This window comes from Sminthopsis crassicaudata, chromosome 5 (assembly GCF_048593235.1).
Source record: "Sminthopsis crassicaudata isolate SCR6 chromosome 5, ASM4859323v1, whole genome shotgun sequence".
NCBI lineage: Eukaryota > Metazoa > Chordata > Mammalia > Dasyuromorphia > Dasyuridae > Sminthopsis > Sminthopsis crassicaudata.
Genome location: NC_133621.1, coordinates 64,090,963 through 64,115,702, shown reverse-complemented (window position 1 = coordinate 64,115,702; position 24,740 = coordinate 64,090,963). Strand labels below are relative to the sequence as shown.

At 36.0% G+C, this 24,740-nt stretch overlaps 1 protein-coding gene across 2 annotated transcripts in view; it reads left to right on the top strand.

Annotated features, from left to right (window-relative positions):
* Positions 1 to 1,647: 1,647 nt before the first annotated feature.
* ODAD2 (outer dynein arm docking complex subunit 2) overlaps positions 1,648 to 24,740 on the top strand; it is a 218,145-nt gene continuing 195,052 nt past the window's right edge. Inside the window, exons 1-7 of one of the 2 annotated variants that reach the window (XM_074267006.1) lie at positions 1,648 to 2,055; positions 6,127 to 6,377; positions 7,617 to 7,774; positions 11,158 to 11,362; positions 12,054 to 12,160; positions 12,411 to 12,547; positions 13,237 to 13,353. In XM_074267006.1, the coding sequence (XP_074123107.1) occupies positions 6,154 to 6,377; positions 7,617 to 7,774; positions 11,158 to 11,362; positions 12,054 to 12,160; positions 12,411 to 12,547; positions 13,237 to 13,353 (948 nt within the window). In that variant the 5' untranslated portion in view covers positions 1,648 to 2,055; positions 6,127 to 6,153. The remainder of the gene's footprint in view (positions 2,056 to 6,126; positions 6,378 to 7,616; positions 7,775 to 11,157; positions 11,363 to 12,053; positions 12,161 to 12,410; positions 12,548 to 13,236; positions 13,354 to 24,740) is intronic. The other variant, XM_074267007.1, reaches the window with a different exon arrangement.

Sequence of the window (24,740 nt, the reverse complement as noted above, 5' to 3'; positions counted from 1 at the left end):
GGGGAGAAAAGCAAACTGGGTAAGGAAAGGATCACATCTTTCACTTAAGTGCCTGGTACAGAAACTTCCCACTACCTTAGCAGAAGAATTCATGTTTTTGTTAAATTAACTGCCTGGTTAATACAAAGCTGGGAATACAAAGATTGAAATCAGAATTTCTTCCATAAAGGAACTTCCATTGGATTAGGTATAGAATATACAACAGGAAAGGATTAGAAAAAGTTTTCCCTAGTTGTGGGACCTGAACTGAATCTACTGGAAAGTAGCTAGGGGTTCTAAAAGGAATTAGAGTTGAGGGAGTAGATTCTAGGTATGGACTGACTTGGCAGAGAGTTTACTTGACTCAAGAGAGAGAAAACTGAATAGTTTCACAACTATTCCAAGAATTTTTTTAAGGCCTACGTTGTTATTATCACTTGCTATTTGCCTTAATTTAGGATTGTTGGCCTGTGTTTTATAGGTCATTGTATTACTTAGCTTCTCCAGGTATTTTCAGATGTCATAATACTGGATCCTCTTCCGGGAAACCCAAAGCCACTAAGAAACAATTGGTTGAGCAGTCCACAAAGGAAAAACAAACTTTAGTCTGATTATAAAATGTAGTGTGGCACATTATTCCATTTATTTCAGACAAGCAAGAGCTGACTGAATCACATTGAGTATTGTTCAGTGCTCACCTGTCTCAAGGTCTTCCATTCCCTAAAGCCCATCTATCAAACATGAGATTCTTCCAGTGATTCTATATGGCTGCATACGACAGCTATGATATCATGATCATAAAAGAAGTAAATTTTAAGTAATTCTAAAGGCAGTAAGAAAGGCGGCAGCATGTCACTAAGAGCAACATAATTTCCAGTATTGGCTTAAAAGACACCAAGGATGGGTGGGAAGAAAAGGAGGGATGTAACTGTCCCATGGACAGTGAGCCAAGGGCTAATGTTTCTGGGATGTTAAAGCCTTAAGAGGAAGGCCACAAGCACTTTGGATACAACTTCTATAAAATTTTACAGAAAGACATGAAGTGGACAGGCATTGCACAGGATGAGAAGGCAAGAGATGGGCCATTATCTGCAGGAGTGGACAGTACACAAGCTCACAGAATTACTGACCAAAGTTACTTGACCTTCCCCTTTTTGCTCCAGTCTTCAATTCAGCCACTCAGATAGTCAATCATCATTTATTAAAGCCTAACAGTGAGAGGGTTCTACGGTGAGGTGCAAAAAGGACCCAAAATAGTCGTGTGTTCAAGGATCTCTTTGTTGTCTGTCCCTCATTCTCCTAGAGGACGGTGGTATCAGGAGGTGATGCCATCCCACGCAAGTGAGTTGGATTTAAGTGAGGGAGGGCTGTAGAAGGTCGCTGCCTCCCTTTCTCCTCCAGAGCCCTCCGGGTTCAGTGGATCGATGGAGATAAGGATGACCGGAGGTGGCTCCGGATGCATCTTTTTCTGAGGGAGAAGCCAATGTGCAAGCCACTGTGTAAGTACAAGATGGATGCAGGGTAAATGGAAGATTAAGGAAAGGAGTTGGGGGGAGGGTGGAGAGGGACCAGGAAAGGCCTACCACAACAAACACTTATTAAATGCCCGTCGTGTGCCCGCCAAGAAGGAAGCAAAACCGAACTTAGCCTTCAGGAGGTCACATGCCACGGGGCGGATACAACGGGCAGACAAGCACACAAGTGTCCACGGGGCAAGACTGAGACTCCTGAAGTCTCTGCCGGGGCGAGGAAACCGGCTGGGATGTGTGTGGGGGGTCTCGCTCTCAGCTTGCCAGGCTGCGGGGTTCATCTTTGCCCCTCAGGAAGGCCACCCTTGTCAGGATCAGCCGGGGCCTCCAGCCCTCCCGGGGCTTGCCCAGGAGGCGGGGAATCCCAGGGAGCCCCTCCCCCAGGTGCCCCCCGGGCAGGCGGGGTCTCCTAGCAGCGCCCGGGCTGCGGTGTTTCCCCCGCGACTTAGCAACCGCGGCTGCTGAGCGGAGGTCCCGGAGCGAGTAACTGTCCGGAGCTGGTGGACTAGAGGGCACAGGTGGGCCCTCTCCCGCTTGCCGAACACAGGTGAGTGAGTAGGGGACGCGGGCCTGGGAGATTGGGGGCGGGGAGGGTCACGGGCGGCTTCTCGCAGCCTCCTCAGGGGCAGAGACCATTCTAGAGGCTGGGGCTTGAAGGGGGAGGGGGCAATGGGGCTCCCCGCAGCCGAACCTCGGGCTCGCCCCGTGCCTCCTCCAGCTCTTCCCCGCTCTGCCAACTCTGGTGCCTATTCTGGTCACTTTTACTGCAAAAATCTGACTCCATCCCGCTGGCGCAGCCGTCCCCCCGCCCTTCCTTAATTTCTCCCTCAAGGTAACCTCGCCTATTAGCCCTTCCCAACCCCGCCCCTTTCCCCGGCCTCTCTCATAAAAACACGCCCATCTCGGAGCCCCTCCCCTCTTTATTTCAGCAACACCCCTATCCGGACCTCAATGCGGTCCCCCCCTTTTTTTTTTTACAGCCCACGACTCCCCAATCTTCTCCCTTTTCCATCTCCCCAGCCTTGTCCCATTTACAAGCCCCGCCTCCCGCGGCCTCTGGTCATCCAGCTCTCGGGCCTCCAGTCCACGCCCCCAATGTCCCCAGTACCCTTATTCTCCTGCACCCCCTGACCCCCAGGCAGCCTCGGAGCTCCCTGCTCTCCTTCTATAACCCTGCTCCCTTCTGCTCCAATCCTCAGCCCCGCGCTCCTCCCCAAACCGGCCGGTCTCTCCGGTAGCCCCTTCTCCATCCCGACTCTCGCTCCTTCTACTCTTCTGTCCCTGAGAAGTCGGCCTTCTCCTCCCCGCACATTTCTATCCCTTTCAATGGCCGAGGCAGCTCGTTGGCAGTCAGTGTCTGGATGTAACACAGCACACACATCTTCAAACTTTATGAAGGATTCCGTTCTGCAACATTTAGGTGTTAAGCTCAGTTGAGTAATAGGAGTTATGCATGAGTTGGCTTCTGGATTAGGCCTCTGTTATTTGTAATAAATGAAAAATTGGAAAGCGCCTTTTGGGGAAGTGATTCTTAAAAACGTCTGGTGAACAGAAACGATTGTATTCGTTTTAATATCAAAGTAAACAAAGAACGGGATAAACGGCTCTGCTTGGGTAGGGGAACTAAGGCCTTTTTGCCTAAATTATTGAATCACACACTTCACTTTTACTCTGAATGCATAACGAATACAGGAAATGAGGGATTTAGTCCGTGATTTAGGCAGTTTAGGGAAGTGGAGGTTAAGTGACTTGCCAAGGTTTACACAGCTGGTAAGTGTCACGTGTAGAATATGAATTCAGATCTCTGTTAGTTGCATTACCTCTGAAGAACACCTATATTTTATAATGCACTTATCTTACTTGTGGAACTATTGGCAAAGTGCCCTAAATATACTGGATAGGAGTTCTAAAAACTTGGCTTTTAAAACAAAACAAAAAAATAGGAAGATCAAAATAACCAGTATCAAATTTCACTTAAATATTGCAGATTTTAATGACTTTTTAAAATGTAGAATTACATGTGCTAACAGCTTGTTTGAATTTGTGAATTCTTAATTTTTGTCTTATATTTTGATTTTTTTTGTGTGAAATCTTGAAGTTAAATTGCTACCTTTAATCCTCATTTTGCTTGGTAATAGAACAGCATTTAAGGTTCATAAAGCAATTTGTTTTATCCTCATAATATCCTTGAGAGATAATGCTGTTATGATCATTCTCATTTTACAGATGAGGAAACTAAGGCAAACAGAAGTTACACATCTTGCCCAGTGTCCCACAGCTAGTAAGTCCCAGAGTCCAAATTTGAACCTGGATCTCCTCCCTTCCAGTACTTTATCTATTTTGCCACTCGTGGTTTTAAGAAACAAATAGGATTTAAAAAAAAATCAACATGGCACATCAGTCAACAAGAAAAGAGATTAGAAATTAATTTCACAGCTTTCTGCCCATTATTTAGAATTTTAATTTGTTACTATTTATCTCTTTAAGGTTTCTTTTCTTAAATTAGCTCTGTATAGCCAAAATAATGCAGAGGATTATAACATTATTCTTTGAATGATAAGACTTTCTTTACAACCCTTCTGGATCATTTAAGTTTTAAAAGATTTCATTTTAACTAGATTTTCCAAGTAGTCTCTTGAGAAATCTGAAATACAGCGAACTCTATTTTATTGTAGGAATAGGGAGTAAGATGCTTTGAGGTAGCAAATGTTTTATTTATTAGGCAGTTAAGTGGTACGGTGGATAGAGAGCTAGACCTGGAGTCAGGAAGACCGGAATTCAATTATTGCCTCAGACACAAGCTGTGGAATCCTGAACCAAGTCACTTAACCTTTGTCTGAGTCAGTTTCCTCCACTGTAAAATGAAGATAATAATAGCATCTATCTCTCTGGGTTAGTGTGATGATCAGCAGGGCAAAATGCTATATAAATGCTAGGTAGCTAGCTAAATAGCTCCTAGGAGTAGAAGTAAACTGTTATCATTAGCCATCATTCATAAATATCATCTATAATTATTGATTTTCAAAGAATTTAAAAGAAAAACAAAAGCAAAACTTCTGGACTTTTATTCCCATTAAATCAATGGAATGCAATGTAGGGTCATGCAAATGTTTCAGATTTGATATTATAAATGCCAATCATCATTGCACTATTTATTTACAAAAGTTGTAAGAAGGGAGGGAACTCTTCTAGCAGAATATTGAGTAAAAAAGTTATCTCCAACAGCATAATTGTACAACCTGTTGCTTCATTTTGGATATGATAACCCAATTCCTAATGAGTGGTCTCTACTTTTAATAACTCAAATGGACCAGCTTTAGCTATCTTCAGTTCTTTTCATTCAACTTTGGGGTCATATCTCTTAGGCTTAGTTTCAACATTCAGAGACAAAGAAAATTATTAATTTCAGAGTAGTATTAAATTAGAGAAAATGTGGTGTAGTGGGTAGAAAGTTGACCTTGGAATCCAGAAGATCTGAGTTTCAAGTTCCATCTTCACTTAACTACTTAAGATCCTAGCTAAAGCTCCATTTTGGCTCTTTTCAAGAATGAGATGATTCAGACCAATTCCAATAGACTTGTGATGGAGAATTTGCATTCAGATTGAGGACTATGGGGACTGAAATGTGGATCACAGCATAGTATTTTCACTCTTTTTGTTGCTGGCTGTTTGCTTATTTTTTTCTTACAAATTTTTCTCTTTTTGATATAATTTTTCTTTTGTAGCATGATAAGTGGGGAAATATGTATAGAGGAACTACACATGTTTAACATATATTGGATTACTTGCTGCCTAGGGGAGGAGGTAGAGGGAAGGGAGGGGAAAAATTTGGAATGAAAGGTTTTGCAAGGGTGAATGTTGAAAACTATCCATGCATGTATTTTGAAAATAAAAAGCTATTATTAAAAAAAAAAAAGAAAGAAAAGGGCTCCATGACATCTTTTCATGAGTGTCATGAATCTCTTTGACCATCTGCTGAAACCTATGGACTCATTCTCAGAATAATGTTTTATTTTTTTTTATTCATTATGATTGAAATAAATAACTAAATTTTAGCTAGAGGTTAGAGAAAATTTTTTTTAAAAAATTAAGAAATTAAGAAATCTCCAAGAAATTTATCAATAGATACCACGTTAAAACCCCTGCTATAAGACTAAAAGTTACAGCTTGAGTTGATGATTGTATTAGTGGAAGGCATTTCCATAATAATAATTCTCTTTTCTAAGCCAGCAAAAAATTAGAAAGTTTTTCATATGCTGGTCAGTGGTTACCCATACCATATTTGGTTTTGTTACCATCTTGCACTATACCCATATTTATAGAATTTTGAATTTAGAAGGAACCTTAGCAAACATTTTACTGCATTCCTTACAAGAATGGCAAAAACAAACAAACAAACAAACAAAACAAAAACAAAAACAAAAACATCATCATTCACATTGAATTGTTATTTGCTGTTTTCTTTTTTTTTTAATTGAGAAAGGGAATGGAAATTTTGAGGTGGTAGTGGGTTAATTTACTTCTTTCTTAGTAAATTAAAAATAAAGAGTGTTCCCTCAGGCAGGCAGGATCAGCATCATATTGTTTCTTTCTAATTCCTTTTAATTTGTTTGTTAAGGTTCAAGTCTATCTATTAGCTGATCCCATGGGGGTAGCATTAACAAGAGCAGCTCAATGGACCACTGCTGGATTTGGAGCTGGCACCTTAGAACTTACCCCTTTAAATGAATCCCTTCTAAAAGACATCGTCAAGTTTGTGGAGTCCTTTGGTACTAAATATCCTCAAGAGGCGGAATTTGTTTTCAAAGAGTCACTTCAATGGCCTACAACCTTAGAACCTTCAGAATTTGAATCAGGTTATGTTGTCAGGTAAGCCTATAACTGTATTTAATAAATATTATCTCTGGAGTTATGCTAGGTGCAATATCCCTATGCTTCCCCTTATGCAAGTTTTATTAATTTTTCCTTAAAATAATGAAACCTTCTTTGAGATATGGTTGGCTCAGGGAGCTAAAAGCTCAGACTATCAAGAACTAGAGTATCAAGCAGCTACATTTTGAAGGTGGGATGGGGGAAGAGGGATCTTTGGCTTGACTATTAAATCAGATTGTAATGGATAATTCAGGGAAGGGATCATCCCTCAGCTAAATCAACTCAAGGTGTCTTTAGTGTATATCCTTCTCCTGATCTGGCTAAATAAAGTTTTTTTTTTTTTTTTTTTTTTTGTTAGCTGTTGAATGACCTGCAAAATATCTTATTTGCTCCATTATCATTTCTAAACAACTGTGGGTTAGACTTAGACCTGTACAAGCTTATATATATTTATTACTATGATAGTATTGTTTATGCTTCCTTTATGTGTAATCCCATCAAAAATACATTTCTTTCAAGACATTAACTTGAAGATTATGTAGGATGGTGATATTTAAACTGTGAGATTATGACAACTTTGTCTTGTCTTTAAATTCTATTGTAAATGGCGAGAGTAACAATGTTAAAGTTGATAGAAAAGATATAAATGAAATATTCAACAAACATTTATTAAATACTTCTATTTTCTACAATTAAACAAGTCCACCCCTTTTCTTTAAAAACACAATTTTAAAAATTGTAAACTTCATTTAATTCAAGAAAACTATAAAATCAAATAAACATGCAAAACAAGAGGCAAAATCTTATTCATCCGAGTTGGAGACCAGATTTGTGATTTTATTTGTTTAGAGAATTCACAGATGAGGAAATTGTTTTTGCCAATGCAAATTGGTACCTTTTCTGCATCTTTTGATTTAACTCCAATGTAAATATTTTTATTTTCTGTGTGCCATAAATAACCTAGAGAAATTGCTCATTCAATCAAGTTAAAACTTCATTCTTTTTTTTTTTTTTTCCTTAAGCTGAGGCAATTGGGGTTAAGTGACTTGTCCAGGGTCACATAATTAGGAAGTGTTAAGTATCTGAGATCAAATTTGAACTCAGATCTTCCTGACTTCAGGGCTGGTGCTCTGTCCACTGGGCCACCTAGCTGCCCCTAAAACTTCATTCTTTTAAGAAAGTTTTGCTAGTAATGAATCGATCTTCAGTGCTTCATTTGCTCTTTTTCCTCTTCAGTGGATCAACAGTTAAATCAGAAGAAAATTCCAAAGATGGGGAGCCACTACTGTTTTTGTCTGGAAGTGATATTAAAGTCAGCAGCTTTGGTCAACTGTCGCGCCTGTTACATTTTGCCAAGGATAAAAAGTTGAAGGAAACACAAGCATGCCTTGAAGGTGGTATCCACAATCAGATCTGTAAATGCAAACATTTAATTAGTCTCCTAATTGGTCTGTCTTCAAGAGTCTTTCCTGCACACAGGTGCTAAGTGGGTGATATTCCTAAAATGCAGGTCATACCATGACACTTTCCTTTCCCAGCAACTTTAGTGTTTTCCTATTTCCTCTAGAATAAAGGTTTGTAATAATATTGCAGTATTTCTAATTAATTAATAATTGCAGTAGAGAGAAGGAGGAAGAGGAAAAGGAGCAGGAACTGTAGCTCCAGAAGTTAGGATTTAAATAGCTCTCTAAGATTTATAATGCTTTTTATATGTTATCTCAACTGATAAAAGACCATTGAGACTTTTGCACTCTGTTTCTAATATATTTTTCCAGAATTATCACGAATCCTTATTGTGTGTGTGATTGGAGTTAAGTGACTTGTCCAGAGTCATACGACTAGTATGTGTCTAAGGTGGGATTTAAACTCAGGTCCTTTTCAGTGCTCTATTCACTGTACCACCTGCCTGCCCTTATATGTTACTTTCTATATACTCTCCCTTCCAGTTATACTTTCCTACTCATTTATTCCGAATTCATGATATTCCATTTGTGTTTCTTTTTGCTTTTGCACAGGTTATTGCCCATTCCTGAAATCTCTTCCCTCATTACTCTTACCCCTAATTTTCCATGGGTTCCTCCTACGTGAGGCCTTCCCTGATCTTCCCATTTACTATTGTTCCATTGCCCATCCATTACTTTGAATTTACTTTAGGTAGACATGGATTTTACTTAAATGTATTTGACATTTTCCCTGATGAATTAAAACTCTTTGTATCCCTATTGTCAAACACAGTAGTCAGCTCATAGTAGTTACTTCACACATGCTTATTGAACAATTAAATAATTCCTGGGAAAGAATTTATTTAAATTACTTCATACTAGAAATTTATATTGATCACTCAAAACCAGAGTAATAGGATGATTTTGAAATCTTTGTATTCAATATATGCAAAAGATTTTATCTACAATTTTTTGGACAGTACTATTATATTCAAGTCAGTTTATAATTGTAAATTTATACTTCTGAATGGACTACTTGATGCTTTAACATGGTTAGAAAGTTTTTGAGCTTCCAATTTTGTGTCAATTCTGGTGTGACTCATTTAAAGAAGTCATCTCCATTTTGACCCTCCTGCTCTTCTTCCCAGCAATTTTTATATTCCTCTGAGTATAATAGAGTGACAAATAGGTATCTTCTTTGAGTTCAGAGTTCTGTACCACGAAGTTCTACAATGGTCTGGAGGGCACTGCCAAGACAACTGTCACAGCTCCCTGCTCTCATAGTATGGGAGATAATCTCTTTTAACCGCAGTTAAGTACAAGTTTCTCTTTTGGCTGAGCCACTCACATGATGTAAGCCTGCATTGAAACTCTGAAAGCCCAGGGAAAGGATGGATTTGATTATCTGCTATGATGGTGTTCCAGATATTTCTAATTAGAATTAGCTCCTTGTCCAGATAGTCTATGTCCTGCTATTAGCTTGGTTACCATATGACAAAAGTACCCAGCATTAAACAGAAAGCACCCCATATTCCCATGCTTTGTCACTGAATACTAGAATTGGGAGAAAAGGATTCTTCTTTTTTAAGACTTCCAACTTGGCACTGCAGCCTAACCCTTTCCAACTCTCTCAGTCCTATTTCCATGAAGGATCATGAATATATTATAAAGCCACTTTAACAACCCCATGATATACATAAGTAGGTCATGTGTCAGTACATGGCACATTCTCTGAATCTGGTTAGAGCAGAAGTTCTTAACCATATTCTTTTTTTTTTTTTTTTTTTTTATTCGCAGGCAGCACTGTCAGTCTGATGAAGGCTATTCAGCCCTTTTCAGAATAAAAACTTTTAATACAGAAAACCAATAGTACAAAGGCAATGAATTATATTAAAACAGTCATCACATTAAAAAATAATTTCATGGTCCCTAGGTTAAGAATCTTGGGATATGTTTTTATAAAAAAAAAATTTACTGTTTAATCTTCAGAATAGTCACTCCGTTCTTTATTCATAGGGACAAGTATTTTTTCATTCTTTCTGAACTCCAGGTAGATTTTTGGTTTCCTGCCAAAGCCGCCTCCTCCATAATTATGTAAACCTCAGTCTAGTTTCTTGTTTCCTATGGAATATACCTCTTCACGAAGCCTTCTTTTCCTTTCCTCAGTTCTTACTATTTGTTAAAATGTTTTCCCCCAGTGGTCATTCTCTGTTCTAAAGCATTCTCCCTTGGCTTCACCCCCTTAATTTCCTCTAAACATCAATATTTTCCTAAAATCTCCTTTTGTAAGAAGTACTCTTACTCCTGTTCTTGCATAAACAAGAATAGTGAAGGGAGAATTTGTTTTCTTTTAGTTTATTGCTTGGGCATCTGACAGTTGATCCTTGACTTGTTCAAAATTTAGAATTTAGTGGTTCTGAAACCTATAGATACATGGCATATCCACATAAAAAAAGGGGATTATAGAGTATAATTGTTATATAAGTATAACTTTTGGGGGAGCTACTTTTACCACCCACAAGAAAGTATATATGACATTGCTGGCTTTATTTTGCAGAGGTACTCTTAAGGGCATGGGCCAGTTAAGAAAGCTGAGAAAGAACATAGGAATCGAGGAGAAGGCAAGACATCATAGAGATTGAGAAAGAGGGATTGTATTAGGCATGGGCAATTTATTTTTAGCATTAACAGCCAAGTCTCACCATCAAAAGTTAGAGTACTTTATGGGCTAATTTTTAAGTTTTGAAATATTTTATTTTTATTCAAGATACATATTGAAGTTATAGTGTGGTATAATGGGAAGATTGCTAGAGCCTGGAGCCTGAGGGCCTGAGTTAAAATCTTGGCTGTTTTATTTACTATCTCTGTGAAATTGGACAAACCACTTCATCTTTGTGAAGTCTCAATTTCTTTAAGTATAAAATAAAGGGATTGGACTATATCAGAGGCTTCAAATTCCCAGACCACAAACAGCCAGCAAAACTCCAGAATGGGGCAAAAAACAATTGGGAAATCTTTAACAAAAGAAGTTAGAATACAATACAGTTTAGATGATGTTCATTTATGATTTTCTAAGTCAATATGTAGGGCAGATAGGTAGCACCATACTACATAGAGCTAGTAAGACTCATCCAGCTGAGTTAAAATCTGATCTCAGACACTTATTAGCTACGTGACCCTGGGCAAGTGACTTCATTCTGTTTGCCTCAGTTTCCTCCTCTGTAAAATGAGCTGGATAAGGAAATGGCAAATACTCCAGTATCTTTGCCAAAAAAATCTCAAGTGTATTTATAGGAGGAGCTAAATAGAAGGATATTATATTTGTATTTTGGCAGCTAATAGAGATCCTATAATGAAAATTTTGGGAGCAGCAACACAGGGAATAGTGGAAAAAGAAGAAGAAGATTTGACTGCAATACGTTTCCTAGATAAAATGAAGAAAGATGAAAATTATGAAAATAACATTAAAACAAAAATCTCACTTCTGCTGCAACAACTGGATATGAACCTGCTCGATAGTTCCCTTAAAAATATCTCTTTGTAAGTGGCCTTGATGTGGGGGGGGGGGGGGGGCTTGGGTAAGAAAGATTTTTTTAAAAGAGAGTTTAGGTTCATCAAAAACATTTTTTTAATTGGTAGAATAAAATAGGAAACATAATATAAAGTTTTATAGTATTTTAGAATTAGGAGGTCCCTTTAGGTAATGTCTCATCCAATCTCCTCTTTTAACAAATGAGAAAACTGAAGTTTTCATAGTTTAAATAAATATTTGCATTAAAATGAAATTAAACTAAGATGATTTTTTAAACAATTTCACTTTTCTGAATGAGACAAACATCTGAAACAACTGTTGATTGTATACATTAAGTTCCCTAATAAATGATTAAATCACTTGTCAGTTATTATCTAATTCTGAAAATGTTAAATGACCATATACATATTACTAAGCATAATGAAAATATGATAACATAACACAGATTTTGTTCAGTTTTATAAAATTAGTCTAATTAGGACATGTAATTAATACTTTGGTTGATAGTTACATGTAGTATTTAGCAAAATACATTATTCATTCCTTTAATTTCTATGAAGTAAGCTGTATGTTAGCAACAGTTCACATTATAAAAGGAAGGATATTTCAGTCTGAAAAATGCTTTATTTTCTACTTGTTTTCAAAGGATATTCTTTTTTAAATATCACATCTGAGGGCTTTTTTTGTCATCAATTTCAGGGAAACACGGTTAAGTCCAGCTTCAATTAAAAATGATGTAGATCTGCTCAAGCGTTTCTCAGGAAAAGGAGAACAAACAGTTTTGGAATCTATCAATTATACATCAGGTTTAAATATTTTCAATTTTATTCTGAAAAAAGTTCCATAACTACATTCTCAAAGTACTTCAAATATCCATAAATTAGAACTTTTTTTTGTTTTAAGATAATGAAAATTCATGAAAAAAATTTCATGGCTGTGAAAATTTAGAAAATGAAAATTCATATGAAAATTAATAAGAAATTTATTTTAAAGTTCATAATTTTGTAGAAATGTAGTCTAAATTGCTTTTGTTTTTTGACTGACAATTGTTTGCAGACTTTGAATTTGCAAATGGGTGTCGGGCCCCACCTTGGAGACAGATGCAAGGGGAAATTTGTTATTTAAGCGTGAAACCACATGACTGTGATTGTATCTACCTGACTTGTAGCACAGCAGGAGTTTTTGTAAATGGTGTAAGTAAAAAGCAGAGCCAGAATTAGAACCAACAAATGTGCAATATACCAATGATAGTCTTAAAATGGTGGCAATTCCCTATAGCTATCTTAGGTTATGTCCATGTAACCAAGTATGACTCTACAAAATTTGTTTGCCTGTCAGTGTAGTTCTTTGGGAATATCAAAACCAATGATACTGAGCATAACTGACAGAACAAGACTGACATGTTTCTAGATTTCCAAGTCAGTGTATAGGATTTAAAATAATTTATTATACATTGTAAGTTTTAAGTCCCTCAAAGAAAGAATTCTTTGAAGCACAGAACAAATACTTCAATTGTTTCTTAAGATGTGGATTTTGAGAGCTGCTATTTAAATTTTACTACCACAAGTGGTTGAATTTCCTAGATTTTCCAGCTTTCTTGAATTTAACTTTCACATCCTGGATTTTCTTTAACTGGACTCACAGTACTACTAGAAATCAACCCAGTAAGCTACCTAGAATCCCTACCATGCTCTATGGCATGGTAAATTCTTCTATCATATACCCTTCTAAATTCTTCTATTATATACCCTATCTTCAGGTAATAATTTAAATTCTAGTATCCCAGGAAAAATTCTATAGAGGATTGTAGCACTATAGGGTATAATTTACAGAATGATATAATAAAAACTTTAGTAGTAATATAAAAAGTTTTATCTTTAAGGGCATCGAAAGTGACACAGAAGAAATTAACTATGAGAGGTGCAGTGACATATATAAAGATCTTGTCACAATTTTAAGAGAAAAATCAGCAAAATTTTCAGAAAATATATCAAAACAGGTAGGTTGTATCTGACTGTTTACTACTTGTGTTAGATTTCACTTAATTTATGAAATTATTTTGGTTTAAAATACCATGTATTTAAATTCAAATGAAGAATTGTTCTATGTTTTCAAAAAAAATCACAACTTTTTTGGGCAATTAAATGTTTGAAAGTATGTTAAAGTATGAAAATGATAAACATTTGTAATTTGGGGCTTTTTAAAATTATTTTTTACCTCTAGCATCTGCAACAGATGGAATTTCCATGTCTTTTGCCATCCAGAAAAGCTTTACAGTAAAAAACTAAAAACAAAAAAAAAACAAAAAAAAAAAACAAGAAAAGAATTTGGGCATATTGCTAGCTAATGTGATTTGAAGGTTTTTTTTCTTCTCTGTTCTAGTTTTTTTTTTTCCCTTAGTACCTTATTGATTAGCTTCTTATATCAGAAGGTTACTAAAACAAAAGTAATATCATAAACAATAATTCAAATTCAATAGTTATGCATTCTCAAATATTCAAGTATTTAAATGCATGTTACTCTATCATTTTGGAGGTTCCCATCAAATGAAGCAGATTGCAACCCCATGCTGCCCAATTTTTGCCCATATTCTCCCTTAAATTTGCCACAGAGTTTCTACCCAAAATGCTAAAGGCCTTTTTTTCTTTCTCCTGGTATTTCTCACAGCTACCTGACATCCTTTGTTCTTGGCCTATGACTAGCCAAGCTGATGCCATTTTTTATTCACATTTTTCAAAGTTCTTGTTGGTTATATGTTGGCACCTACTCACATATACTATGTGCTTCTCCATTGCTCTCTGTGTGATATTCATTTTTAATTTTCTGGAGATTGTTGTATTGCACATTTTACTAGTATATAACAACTATAGTAGAGTGTTCTAAAAATTTAGAAAGTATTTCACATGCAGGTCACTCTACATTGTCCTCCACGGTTAATAAAACACTTTTGCCATAACGGCTTTTTGGTACCAGTAACGTAAATATTATTATTTCTGTTTGACAGAGAATGAAATTCAGGGTCATCTTGCTTAAGGGTCTCAGTCACACAGCTACTATTATGAGGTAGTGAGGGCCAGAATCCACATGTTCTGACTTAAAGCCCAATGTTCACACATCTTTGTCAACTTTGATGAGGGGCACCTCCCAACAGAACCTGGTATACTGCCTAATACATAATTGGGCTGGAACTCAGTGTTAAGAAAGATCATGAGAAAGCAAACACTGCAAAGCCATCAATCAGGGTTTTACATATCAATTTCCTTGGAAACATATCCACTTAAATACCTTTGGGCTGTTTCATTGAAATATAATCAGAGTTTAAGCAATTGGGAGCATTTAATTATTTGTTTCTAGTATATAAGAGAATCCTTTTGTCAAAGTTGTTTGTCTCTGAAAATGCCATTGTGTTGTTTGCTCCTCAGATATATTAAATGATATTTTTGATACCTTGATGGATATTTGATCTCATCAGTGTGGGCAGTCCCTCGGAGATGGATATCCTAGTCTGTCCATGCTGTGCTATCCTGTGAGATTCATGTCCAAAGCCTCCCATACATCCCACATGAGTGTCCACCCAATGCACCTTCTTCTACAGCATTATGTGGATATAAATAGGGTAATTTTTGTTGGCTTATCTCTTATTCTATCCATATGCTTATCCCCCTCCTGGTCACATCTCTTTCTGACAATATCTGTACACTGCTGATCCTCTTGAATAATTCAGTGTTGACAATGTGATGCAGCCTACTCTCACTATGCATCTTTCTGACTTTCAATTTGTTTTTGGGAGACTGTGCTATTTCGTGACATAGATATGGAGTCTCTGAGGCTCTGAAGGAGAGAAGGGGTATTAGACTGACTACTAAACACAAGATCTACAAAGTTGTTGTGTTAACCGCATAATTATATGCCGTGGAACCTGGACAGTCTACCAGTTCAGTACCAGGAAACCGAATCACTTGCATTTGTTGTCTTTGGATGATTCTAAAGATCACCTGGATAAGGTACCAGATGCTGAGGAACTTTCTCTACTGTCAAGCATTCCAACTCTACAACATAGAGCTCACCGCTGAAAGGGCTAGTCTCATTGTTTGAATGCTAAATGTAAGCTTGCCAAAACAAAAAACAACCACCTGTTTTTATGGAGATCTCACACAAAGCAAGCATCAGAAAGGCAGTCAGAAAAAGCAGTACAAGGACACTCTCAAGGTCTCCCTTAAGAACTTTAGAATTGATTACATGACAGGAGACACTAGCACAGCGTGGTGTGCCCTCATCATAGAAGGTTCTATGGGCAAAGCAGAAATGAATTAGCCTAGAAGAAACATGAGATGCACAAAATTAGAGAATCCACCCCAAATGTTCGTTCATGAGGACTATTTGTTTCTGACCTGTGGCAGAGCATTCTGAGCTCATGTTGTTCTGATCAGCACTGTTGATCGGATGCACTGTAACTATGTCATTTTGGACCTCTTGGAGAATGAAGAACAACCAATTGATTCATGTTAAAAGGGGAGCCTTTCAGAAAGAGCTCGGGATCATTAATAGCATTAAGCACTTTTTTCAAAGGCACTTTGATTTACTTTCTTCTTCCTGTTCACTTTTAGACTTGGGGTAACATCCATGCTCAGAGTCTGTCTGAGATTTTTGTATTGATGGGCCAGCTCTGCCTTGTCTGTATTTATCATAGTCTTGACAGCAGGCATTCTTCATCCATTCATTGTGTATAGATCATGAAGACAGATGGGTAGATGGAGCTCTTTCAAATGATTGTGAATTTTGCTTTTAAAGAGTTGTTGGAGATTCTGGGGCTAAATGTAATCATTGCAATATCTATAATCAGAAGCATCTGGAGGGGGTCATGATCTATAAATAAATCTTCCTTCATTTTGCCTGTGGCTTGGACACCTTCAAGACAGTTTGTTTTCTTTGTTTAGTTATTTTTCAGTCATGTCCAACTCTTCATGACCCCATTTGGCGTTTTCTTGGCAAAGATATTAGATGGCATCTTTTCCTTCTCTAGCTCATTTTATAGATGAGGAAACTGAGGCAAACAGGGTTAAATGATTTGCCCAGAGTCACGGAATCTAAGGCCAAATTTGAATGTAAATCCACCTTATTCTAGATCTGGTGTTTTAGCCATTGAGGGGCAACCATCACATCTTGGCTGATATTATCAGAGGGCCATTGATACAGATTTTTCAAGAAATATTGTTTCATTTGACATATCCATGGTAAAAATTTTATCAAAAAAGGTCCTTTAAGGCTTCATTATTGCTGTGAGTTCAACCAAATGGAATTGTAGGTTTTCTATACCTTTCAGTCAATTTTGTGATTACAAAATGTGATCTGCTGTGAAAGTTTGTTGTTGCCTTTTCATTGTTTCATGAAAATTTTCCTTGATGCATATGAAGATTCTCATGAAGTTTTGATTAATATGGCAAGATAGGCATAAAGGCTGTAGTTATTAATATCCTCTCTTAATTTTTATATAGTAAGATTCAAGGTTTTTTCTTGAGATTCATATCCTCCCTTCTTTCAGATACTTTGAGATTTGATTCCCAAATACCTTTAAAATTGTGCCTTTTGAATATTTCTGCAATGTGTACTCTGGATCCAATCCATTTGCTTTTCTCATATTTTTTCCCTTAAGACTTTTTCTTTTTTATCATTAAATACAAAAATAATTGTTGAGTCTAAATGTGGTGATGAAAGAAAAACAATTCCTGCTCTCTGGGAACTTATAATCTATAATGAGTTAAGACAACATGCAAACAATTATGTAAAAACAAAGTATAGACAAAATAAATCGGAGGTAATCTTAAGAGGAAAAGCACTAACAATAAGGGGATAGAGAAAGGCCTCTTGTGGAAGATGCAATTTTATCTGGGACCTTTAAGAAGTCGGAGATATTAGGAAATAGAAATGAGGAGGAAGAGAAATCCAGGCATGGGGCAAAGTCAGAGAGGTTCCTATAACAATGTTTTTAGATCTTTTTCATTTTACACATATAGTTCTCTTTCTAATTTTATCCTTGAATGCTCAGTGAATTATTTTATTTGTTTGCATATCCTGCCAAGCTTTCTGTAAACTTAATTTTCCCTGTCCATTATTTCTTAGAATTTCATGAGACATAGTTCTCATAATCTTCTGCCAACCTCTTTGGTATGATTTTGAAAATGAGTTTATATCCTAAATGGGTGTTGCTCTTGGCTGCCATAATTGCTGCTTGGCAAGGAGATCAAGATTTTCCCTGGATGAAACAGTTTCTAGATACTTTTGGTCTCCTTGCTGTGTTGATTGATTTACATTAGTTAAACTTCCTTAGGAAATAGTTACAGTTTCTGTGAATGTCTTTTCTTTTATACATATTACATTTTTAGATATCAAATGCTTCTTTAAAATAGGCGGTTGCTTCAATTTTAGTACATATTTTGATTCTTTCTTCTAGTTTGGTATTGACTGTAACATATACTCTCCCAAGTCAATTGCCTGACTATACAGAGATTTGCTTTTTATTAAATTATGCTTACATAAATAACCAGCTATTTCCCATTTGTTTAGCTGCACTCAATTTATCTTTTATGTTAACTGGTTCTCTATCTCTTCTTTTTTTGAAGAAAGTATTAATGATAGAAATACATGCAGCTTCTATATAGTCTACAAGCCTTTGAACTATCTCATGTCTTTACACATTTTTTGCTATCTTCTCTAATGCTTACCTTTGCTTTGAAGTCTCTGAACATTAAAATGGTATGTTGTTCTAATGTTGAGGGTCTTAATGAGAATTTTTATAGAACTCCTCTAACTTCATCTTTTGCAAAAGAATTTGGCACATAAACTCTTATTATTTCTTTGTGGTTTTTTGCATTTGCTTTCTCTGAGCATTTTAATCCAAGATAACAAAATGCCACATAAAATACTGCTTTTTTTTCTTTGGCAACATGAAAAAATAAACTCTGACAGTTCCTTTATAAGTCTGTCTGAGGAAAACATGTAAGCCATCATACCATTTAGCTGCAGTTTCTTCTTGGATTTTAATTTTAATTAATCAACAAGCTTTTATTAAGTGTCTATAATGTGTCAAGTACTTCAAATACAAAACCTGAAGTGAAACAGTTCATTCCTTCAATGAAATTGCATTTCTGTCATTCTAAGGAAGCATCTCAAGATGACATAATTCTTCCTTTAGCATTTCATTGGTCATTAGGCATGGATCTTACTTTTAGATTACTAATATTGGTAATGTTTGCAAATAGTTGGTAATTGGTGTGATTCTTAGCACTCATTCTCATCATTGATGCTAAAGTAGAAGGGGCCTATCATAAAATGAGCACCACTTTGCAATTGTTTTGTCTTACGGGTTGCTATGGCCAAAGATTCACCATTTTATAGCCAGTCTGATGATGTCTTTGAAAAGTAGACATAATATGTCTTGAAAACCTTACATTTCCCTTCCCTCTCCCACATGCTTAAATTTTTTTTTCAAAATTTTTTTTTTTGCCTAATTAAATGTAAAAAAACCAATTTTAACATTTTTTTTTCTTTTCAAATTTTGAGTTCAAAATTCTCTCTTCTCCTTCCTATCCCACCCTCATTGAGAAGGGAAGCATTTTTATATAGATTATACATGTGCAGTAATACAAAACTCATTTCCATATAATTCATGTTATGAAAGAAAACTCAGCCCCAAGAAAAACAAAGAAAAAATTGCTTCTAGCTACATTCAAACTCCATCAGTTCGTTCTCTGGAGATCAATAGCATTTTTTATGATTCCTTGAAAATTATCTTGGATTGTTGAATTTCTCAGAATAGTCAAGTTATTCACAGTTCATCACTATACTATATTGTTGTTACTATATATGGTATTCTTCTGCTTCTTTTCACTTCACTTTGCATTAGTTCATGTAAGTCTTTCCAGGTATTTCTGAAAGCATCCTGCTTATCATTTCTTATAGAACAACAGTAGTCTATCCTTACATCTTTTCAACATGCCTGTTAAGGGGTCCTATGTTTCCAGGATACAGAAATATAGAAATATATCTGTGAGAGGCAGGATGGCATAGTAAAGAGCTGTACTCCAAGTTAGGGAGATTTGAGTTTAAATCCTATTGCTGTCACACTGGCTATAATAGCCTAGGCAAAGCACTTAGCCTGATAGGGCCCCACTCAACTCTCTCAGGGCTATAAGTTGCAGAAAAGGTGCTCACCTGAATCACCTGGAAATTCCCTATTGCAGAACTCTTGCTGTGAGGGTGGCTGCTGCTCTTGCACCCCACTCCCCTCTCATTCCAGTGTGATACACCTTGGTTATTCCTAGATCAGAGGCTTTTATAGTTGTTTGGAGGGGAATTTGAGAGGGCTTCAGAGGGTTCTTTCCTCATTTTGCCATTTTGGCATCAGAAGTCCTATTATCTCCATTTTAAGGACACTAAAGTGGAGAGAATTATTGACTTTCCTATGTTCACACGGAAATTAAATGTCTGATTTGAATATAGGTTTTCTTGATTGGTGCTCCATCCTAATATAGCATGTAGCTGCCCCAATTTAAAAACAAAACAAAACTTTGCTTCTATATTTGCTCTTAATAGTCATATATGAACAACTAGTACTTAATTTCATATTTTTTCTTTTATCTAAAACTAAAATATATATGTGAAAATCCCTCTCTAATGAAGCAGTTTTATGCCCCTAGCTGAAGTCTACCTCATAGACCTAGGCAATAGAAGCTGATATAATAGAAATTAGAATTGCATATATTATCTTTCAGGAGGCAATAATCAAACCTTAAGCAGAATGCATATCTTACAATTACATTGTGTTTCAGTGGCTGAAAATTTGACAGCACTGCATTATGAATCCCTAAGAAAATACAAAATAGGATTATGTTACTGGAATTTTCAATCATAGTTGGAAAAAACTTTGCAGCTAGTCTAATACAACTTCCCAGTTGATATATGAATTCTCACTATAACACTCCTGATTTTTTTTTGAAGAAGTAAATATAATCCAGACTTTTTTTGAACCCCATAAATTATAAGGAATTCACCACCTGTAAAGTAACTTATTCCATTTTGGTAAAGCTTTAATTATCAAAAGCTTATTTTTTATCTATCATGAGTACAGACAGACATGCACTGGTAAATGTTTTAAGAACCATCTTTCTCAGGGGAAAAATGTACTCATGACACACTTCTAAGTTTAGTTTGAATTATGAATACTTTCTTAAATCTAGCCAACAACAAAACAGTAAATCAAGACAATTTGTAGTATTTGTCAATTTCCATTGTGTGAATGTTCATATTGAAAATTTGACAATTGGCTTTCAGTCCAGTGGCTTCAAGCTGACTCCAACACTCCCCTGATTGGGAGAAGTATCATTGAAATTAAAATGAAAGAAAACCCAGCTCTGTTGCACAGGTGGTGGGGACCTTCTGATGGACCCTCTCATCTTGATATAATAGCATTTTGGATTATACACTTTGACTTTCTTTTTATGTCCAAGATCTTCTTATCTGTGCTTTCACTGTGTGGCAGTGCTAACAGGCTTGTACCATGAATAAGATCCGTTCAGTGAACTGTGTCAATAGCTGCTTCCTTTCAGCAGACTTGGCTTTGTAAATGAATAATGGAGTCTGATTCCTTTTTGAAGTTCTAGTTTTCTTTCCTGAATAGGAAACCAATGCTCTTGCTCCGCTCTTTTTGGCTTTTCATTTTCCTTGTTTGCCCCCTCATGATCTGAGCGGAGAAAAGATGGCTGTCATATAGCTAGTAGCATTACTTGACAAACAATGGTAGGATCATACCACTGGATGCTTCTGTTGAAGTTTCTGAATAGTCTGGCAGTTTAACCTTTTTTGAGTGGAGGTCCAACCATGAGATTTCATTGGTTTGTCAAATTCTTAGTGAGGAATCTGTTTACTAGTGCTAATTCATTCATTCATTAAACATTTATTGCTTAATAAATGCTAGGCATTATACTAAGCTCCGAGGTTACCAAAAAGGGGCACATCACCCTTATTTGCAACTTCTGGTATTAGAAGATTGCCTGAAACATTGAAAGAGTATGTCATGTTCCCTCAGAGACAATATATGCAAAGAGCAAGATGTGAACTCAGGAGGGGCAGAAGCAAGATGGCAGAGAAAAAACTCAGCTAGGTTCTCTGAAGTTCCCTCCAAATAACTTTAAATAATCTCAAAACAAAATTTGGAGGATGAGTGAAATAATTTTCCAACCTGACAACTTAGAAAATCATCAGGGGGCAGCTAGGTGGCGCAGTGGATAGAGCACCAGCCTTGAATCCAGGAGGACCCAAGTTCAAATGTGATCTCAGACACTTAACACTTCCTAGCTGTGTGACCCTGGGCAAGTCATTAACCCCAGCTTCAGGAAAAAAAAAAAATCATCAGGAAAGTCATTTCCTACCAGCGTGAGTGGAACACAGGCTACAATACTGGCAGTACAGCAAACCAGCAGCAAGCTTTGGGAGAGATTGACTCAACTGTGGAAATGGCTGCTTCTGGAGCTCTCTGCCTACAGATGATAAGGGGTTTGGATAAGTAGTTAGAAGGATATGATGGGTCTCGTTGTTGGCATTGGGTGCAGGACTCTTGGTTTGCTGATACTCAAATGCAGTCAAAATCTCAGGTCACAGTTTCAGGGCAAAGAGTTGCACTATCATATCATAGCTTGTGGTCTCCAAGGAGTGACAACACTGGTCACAGTTCCAGGGCAGAAAAAAGTGTTTGTTGTGGCCACTCACAGACCAGAGCATGGGCAAGATAGTAGAAAATGCATTTCTCTTTAGATCACACCTCCTTGGAAGAATTAAAAACTTACAGAACTTGTACAAAAACCTTGGAGTTTGGGATAATAGACCATCTATCCCAGGAGCAGAGCTCAACTTTAAGATAAAGTTAAAAGTTAAGAAATAGATTGGGAAAAATGAGCAAAAAACAAACAAAAAAGATCCTGATCTTAAAAATAAACTCAGAAGACAACAAAATAAAAACTATTAAATCCAAAGGGTCCAAGAAAAATGTGAATTGGTCTCAGGCTCCAAAATAATTTTTGTCAAAGTTTATTTTAAACATTAAATAAGAAAGGTAGAGGAAAAACTGGGAATAGAAATGAGTGATGCAAGAAAATCATAAAAAAGAGTCAACATCTTGGTCAAGGAGGTACAGAAAAAATATTGAAGAAAAGACCATAATAAGCAGAATTGGTCAAATGGAAAAGAGGCATAAAAATCCAATGAAGAGAAGGGCACCTATAAAAAAGGCCACATAGAAAAAGATGTACAAAAAGTAAATGAAAAGGACTCCTTTAAAAATAATATTGGCAAAATGGAAAAGGAGGTACAAAAGCTTGATGAAGAAAATAATTCCTTAGAAATAAAAATTGGGAAAATGGAAAGTAATGGCTCCTTGAGACATCATGAAGCAAGAAAACAAAAGAATGAAAAAAATAGAAGAAAATGTGAAATATCTCATTGGGAAAACAACTGACTTAAAAAACAAATTAAGAAGCAGTAATTTAAGAATAACTAGATTATCTGAAAGCCATGTTCAACAAAAAAGCCTAGAGACATCATCTTTAAAGAAATTATAGTAGGAAATTATCCTTTCTAGACATTCTAGAACCAGAACATTAAAACAGAAATCAAAAGATCCATCAATCACTCCCTGAAAGAGATACCAAAATGAAAAACCTAGGAACATGATAGCCAAATTCCAGATCTCACAGATCAAGGATAAATATTATCAACAGCCAGAAAGAAACAATTCAATTATTAAAATCCACAGTAAGAATTACACAAGATTTTGCAGCTTTTACATCAAAGGACTTAATGGCTGGGAATGTAATATTCTAGAGGACAAAGGACCTAGAATTGCCACCAAGATCTGAGAGTAATTCTTCAGGGGAAAAATAGATATTCAATGAAATAGAAGATTTTCAAGCATTCTTGATGAAAAAAAAAACAAAAACAAAGCTGAATAGATAATCTGACTTTCAAATACAAGACTCAAGAGAAGCATATAAAAATAAACAGGAAAGAGAATCTTTAGAGAGTCAATAAGATTGAACTTTTACATGCATACATGGGAAGATTATATTTGTAATTCCTAAGAATTTTCCAATTATTAGGGCATTTAGAAAGAGTATGCAGGCGGACAAAATTAGAGGGATTGGGAATTCTATGTAATGGTTCATAGTCATCTCCCAGAGTTCTTTTGCTGGGTGTAGCTAGTTCAGTTGAAGTATACTTTTAAGAATTTTTTCTTGATTTTTTTTTTTTGGTTTGTGTTTTCTTTTATAACATAACTAATATGGAAATATAGTTTGCCTGACTGTACATGGGTAGTCTAAATTTGATTTTCAATTGATTCTCAATGAAAACGATGGGAAGGAGGGAGAGAATTTGGAATTCAGAATTTTCAAAGAGAAAGTTAAACATTGTTTTTACATATAACTGGAGGAGGGCGAATGTGATCTAAAGAAAGAAAAAATACTTGAATTCAGATTTTTCCTGAGGCTAGCTCTAGCTACCATTCTGCACATACTTTTTTTTTTTAAATTACCTGTTAGCAGTTACCTATTATCAGTTGGGTGACAGTTACCAGTAACTTCCTCACAAAATGACTTTTTCTGGTATATTTAGAAACATTTGGAGCATTCTAAGTAAAATTTTAAGTACCTCACAGACTGATTTTATACAATCTCTTTCCTACTTTTCTGTTAGATGCTATTGTCATCACTTACTTACAGTTTGCAAAAAGTAATCAGTTGACATAAATAATTTAAAAACTAATCAAAATATAACATCTTTACCCACTATTTTTCCAATCATATAAATGTAAGCATTAAATTAATTAAAGGTACATTCAGTAGGACATTTATCTTCAATGAAAGCTAAGAAAATATCATTGTTTTCTATAATCAATATCATCAAACTTTATACGCTAAAATAGAGTGTAAAACATATTTATAGCCTTTCATTGGGATGAATTATTTTGTTAACATTATCTTTTCCTCGTTTCTTTTTGTTTTCCATTTTTTTCTTCCACCAGAAAAAGAAAAAAATATTAAAACAAATATGCATAATGAAGCAAAATATACATACATTCATACATTGACCATACCTAAAAACATGTTTCTTATTATCTGTATTTAGTCTCTCTGTATTTTGTATCTCCCTGTCTGGAGGTGAGTAACTTTTGTCATCACTGTTCCTCTAGAGTCCTGGTTGATCTTTGCAGTGATTAAAGTTCTTAATTCTTTCAAAGTTGTTCCTTTTACAATATTATTGTTAAAACATAAGTTATTCTCTCCAGTTTATTCTGTGTTACTTCATACAAATCTTCCCAGGTTTTTCTGACACTAT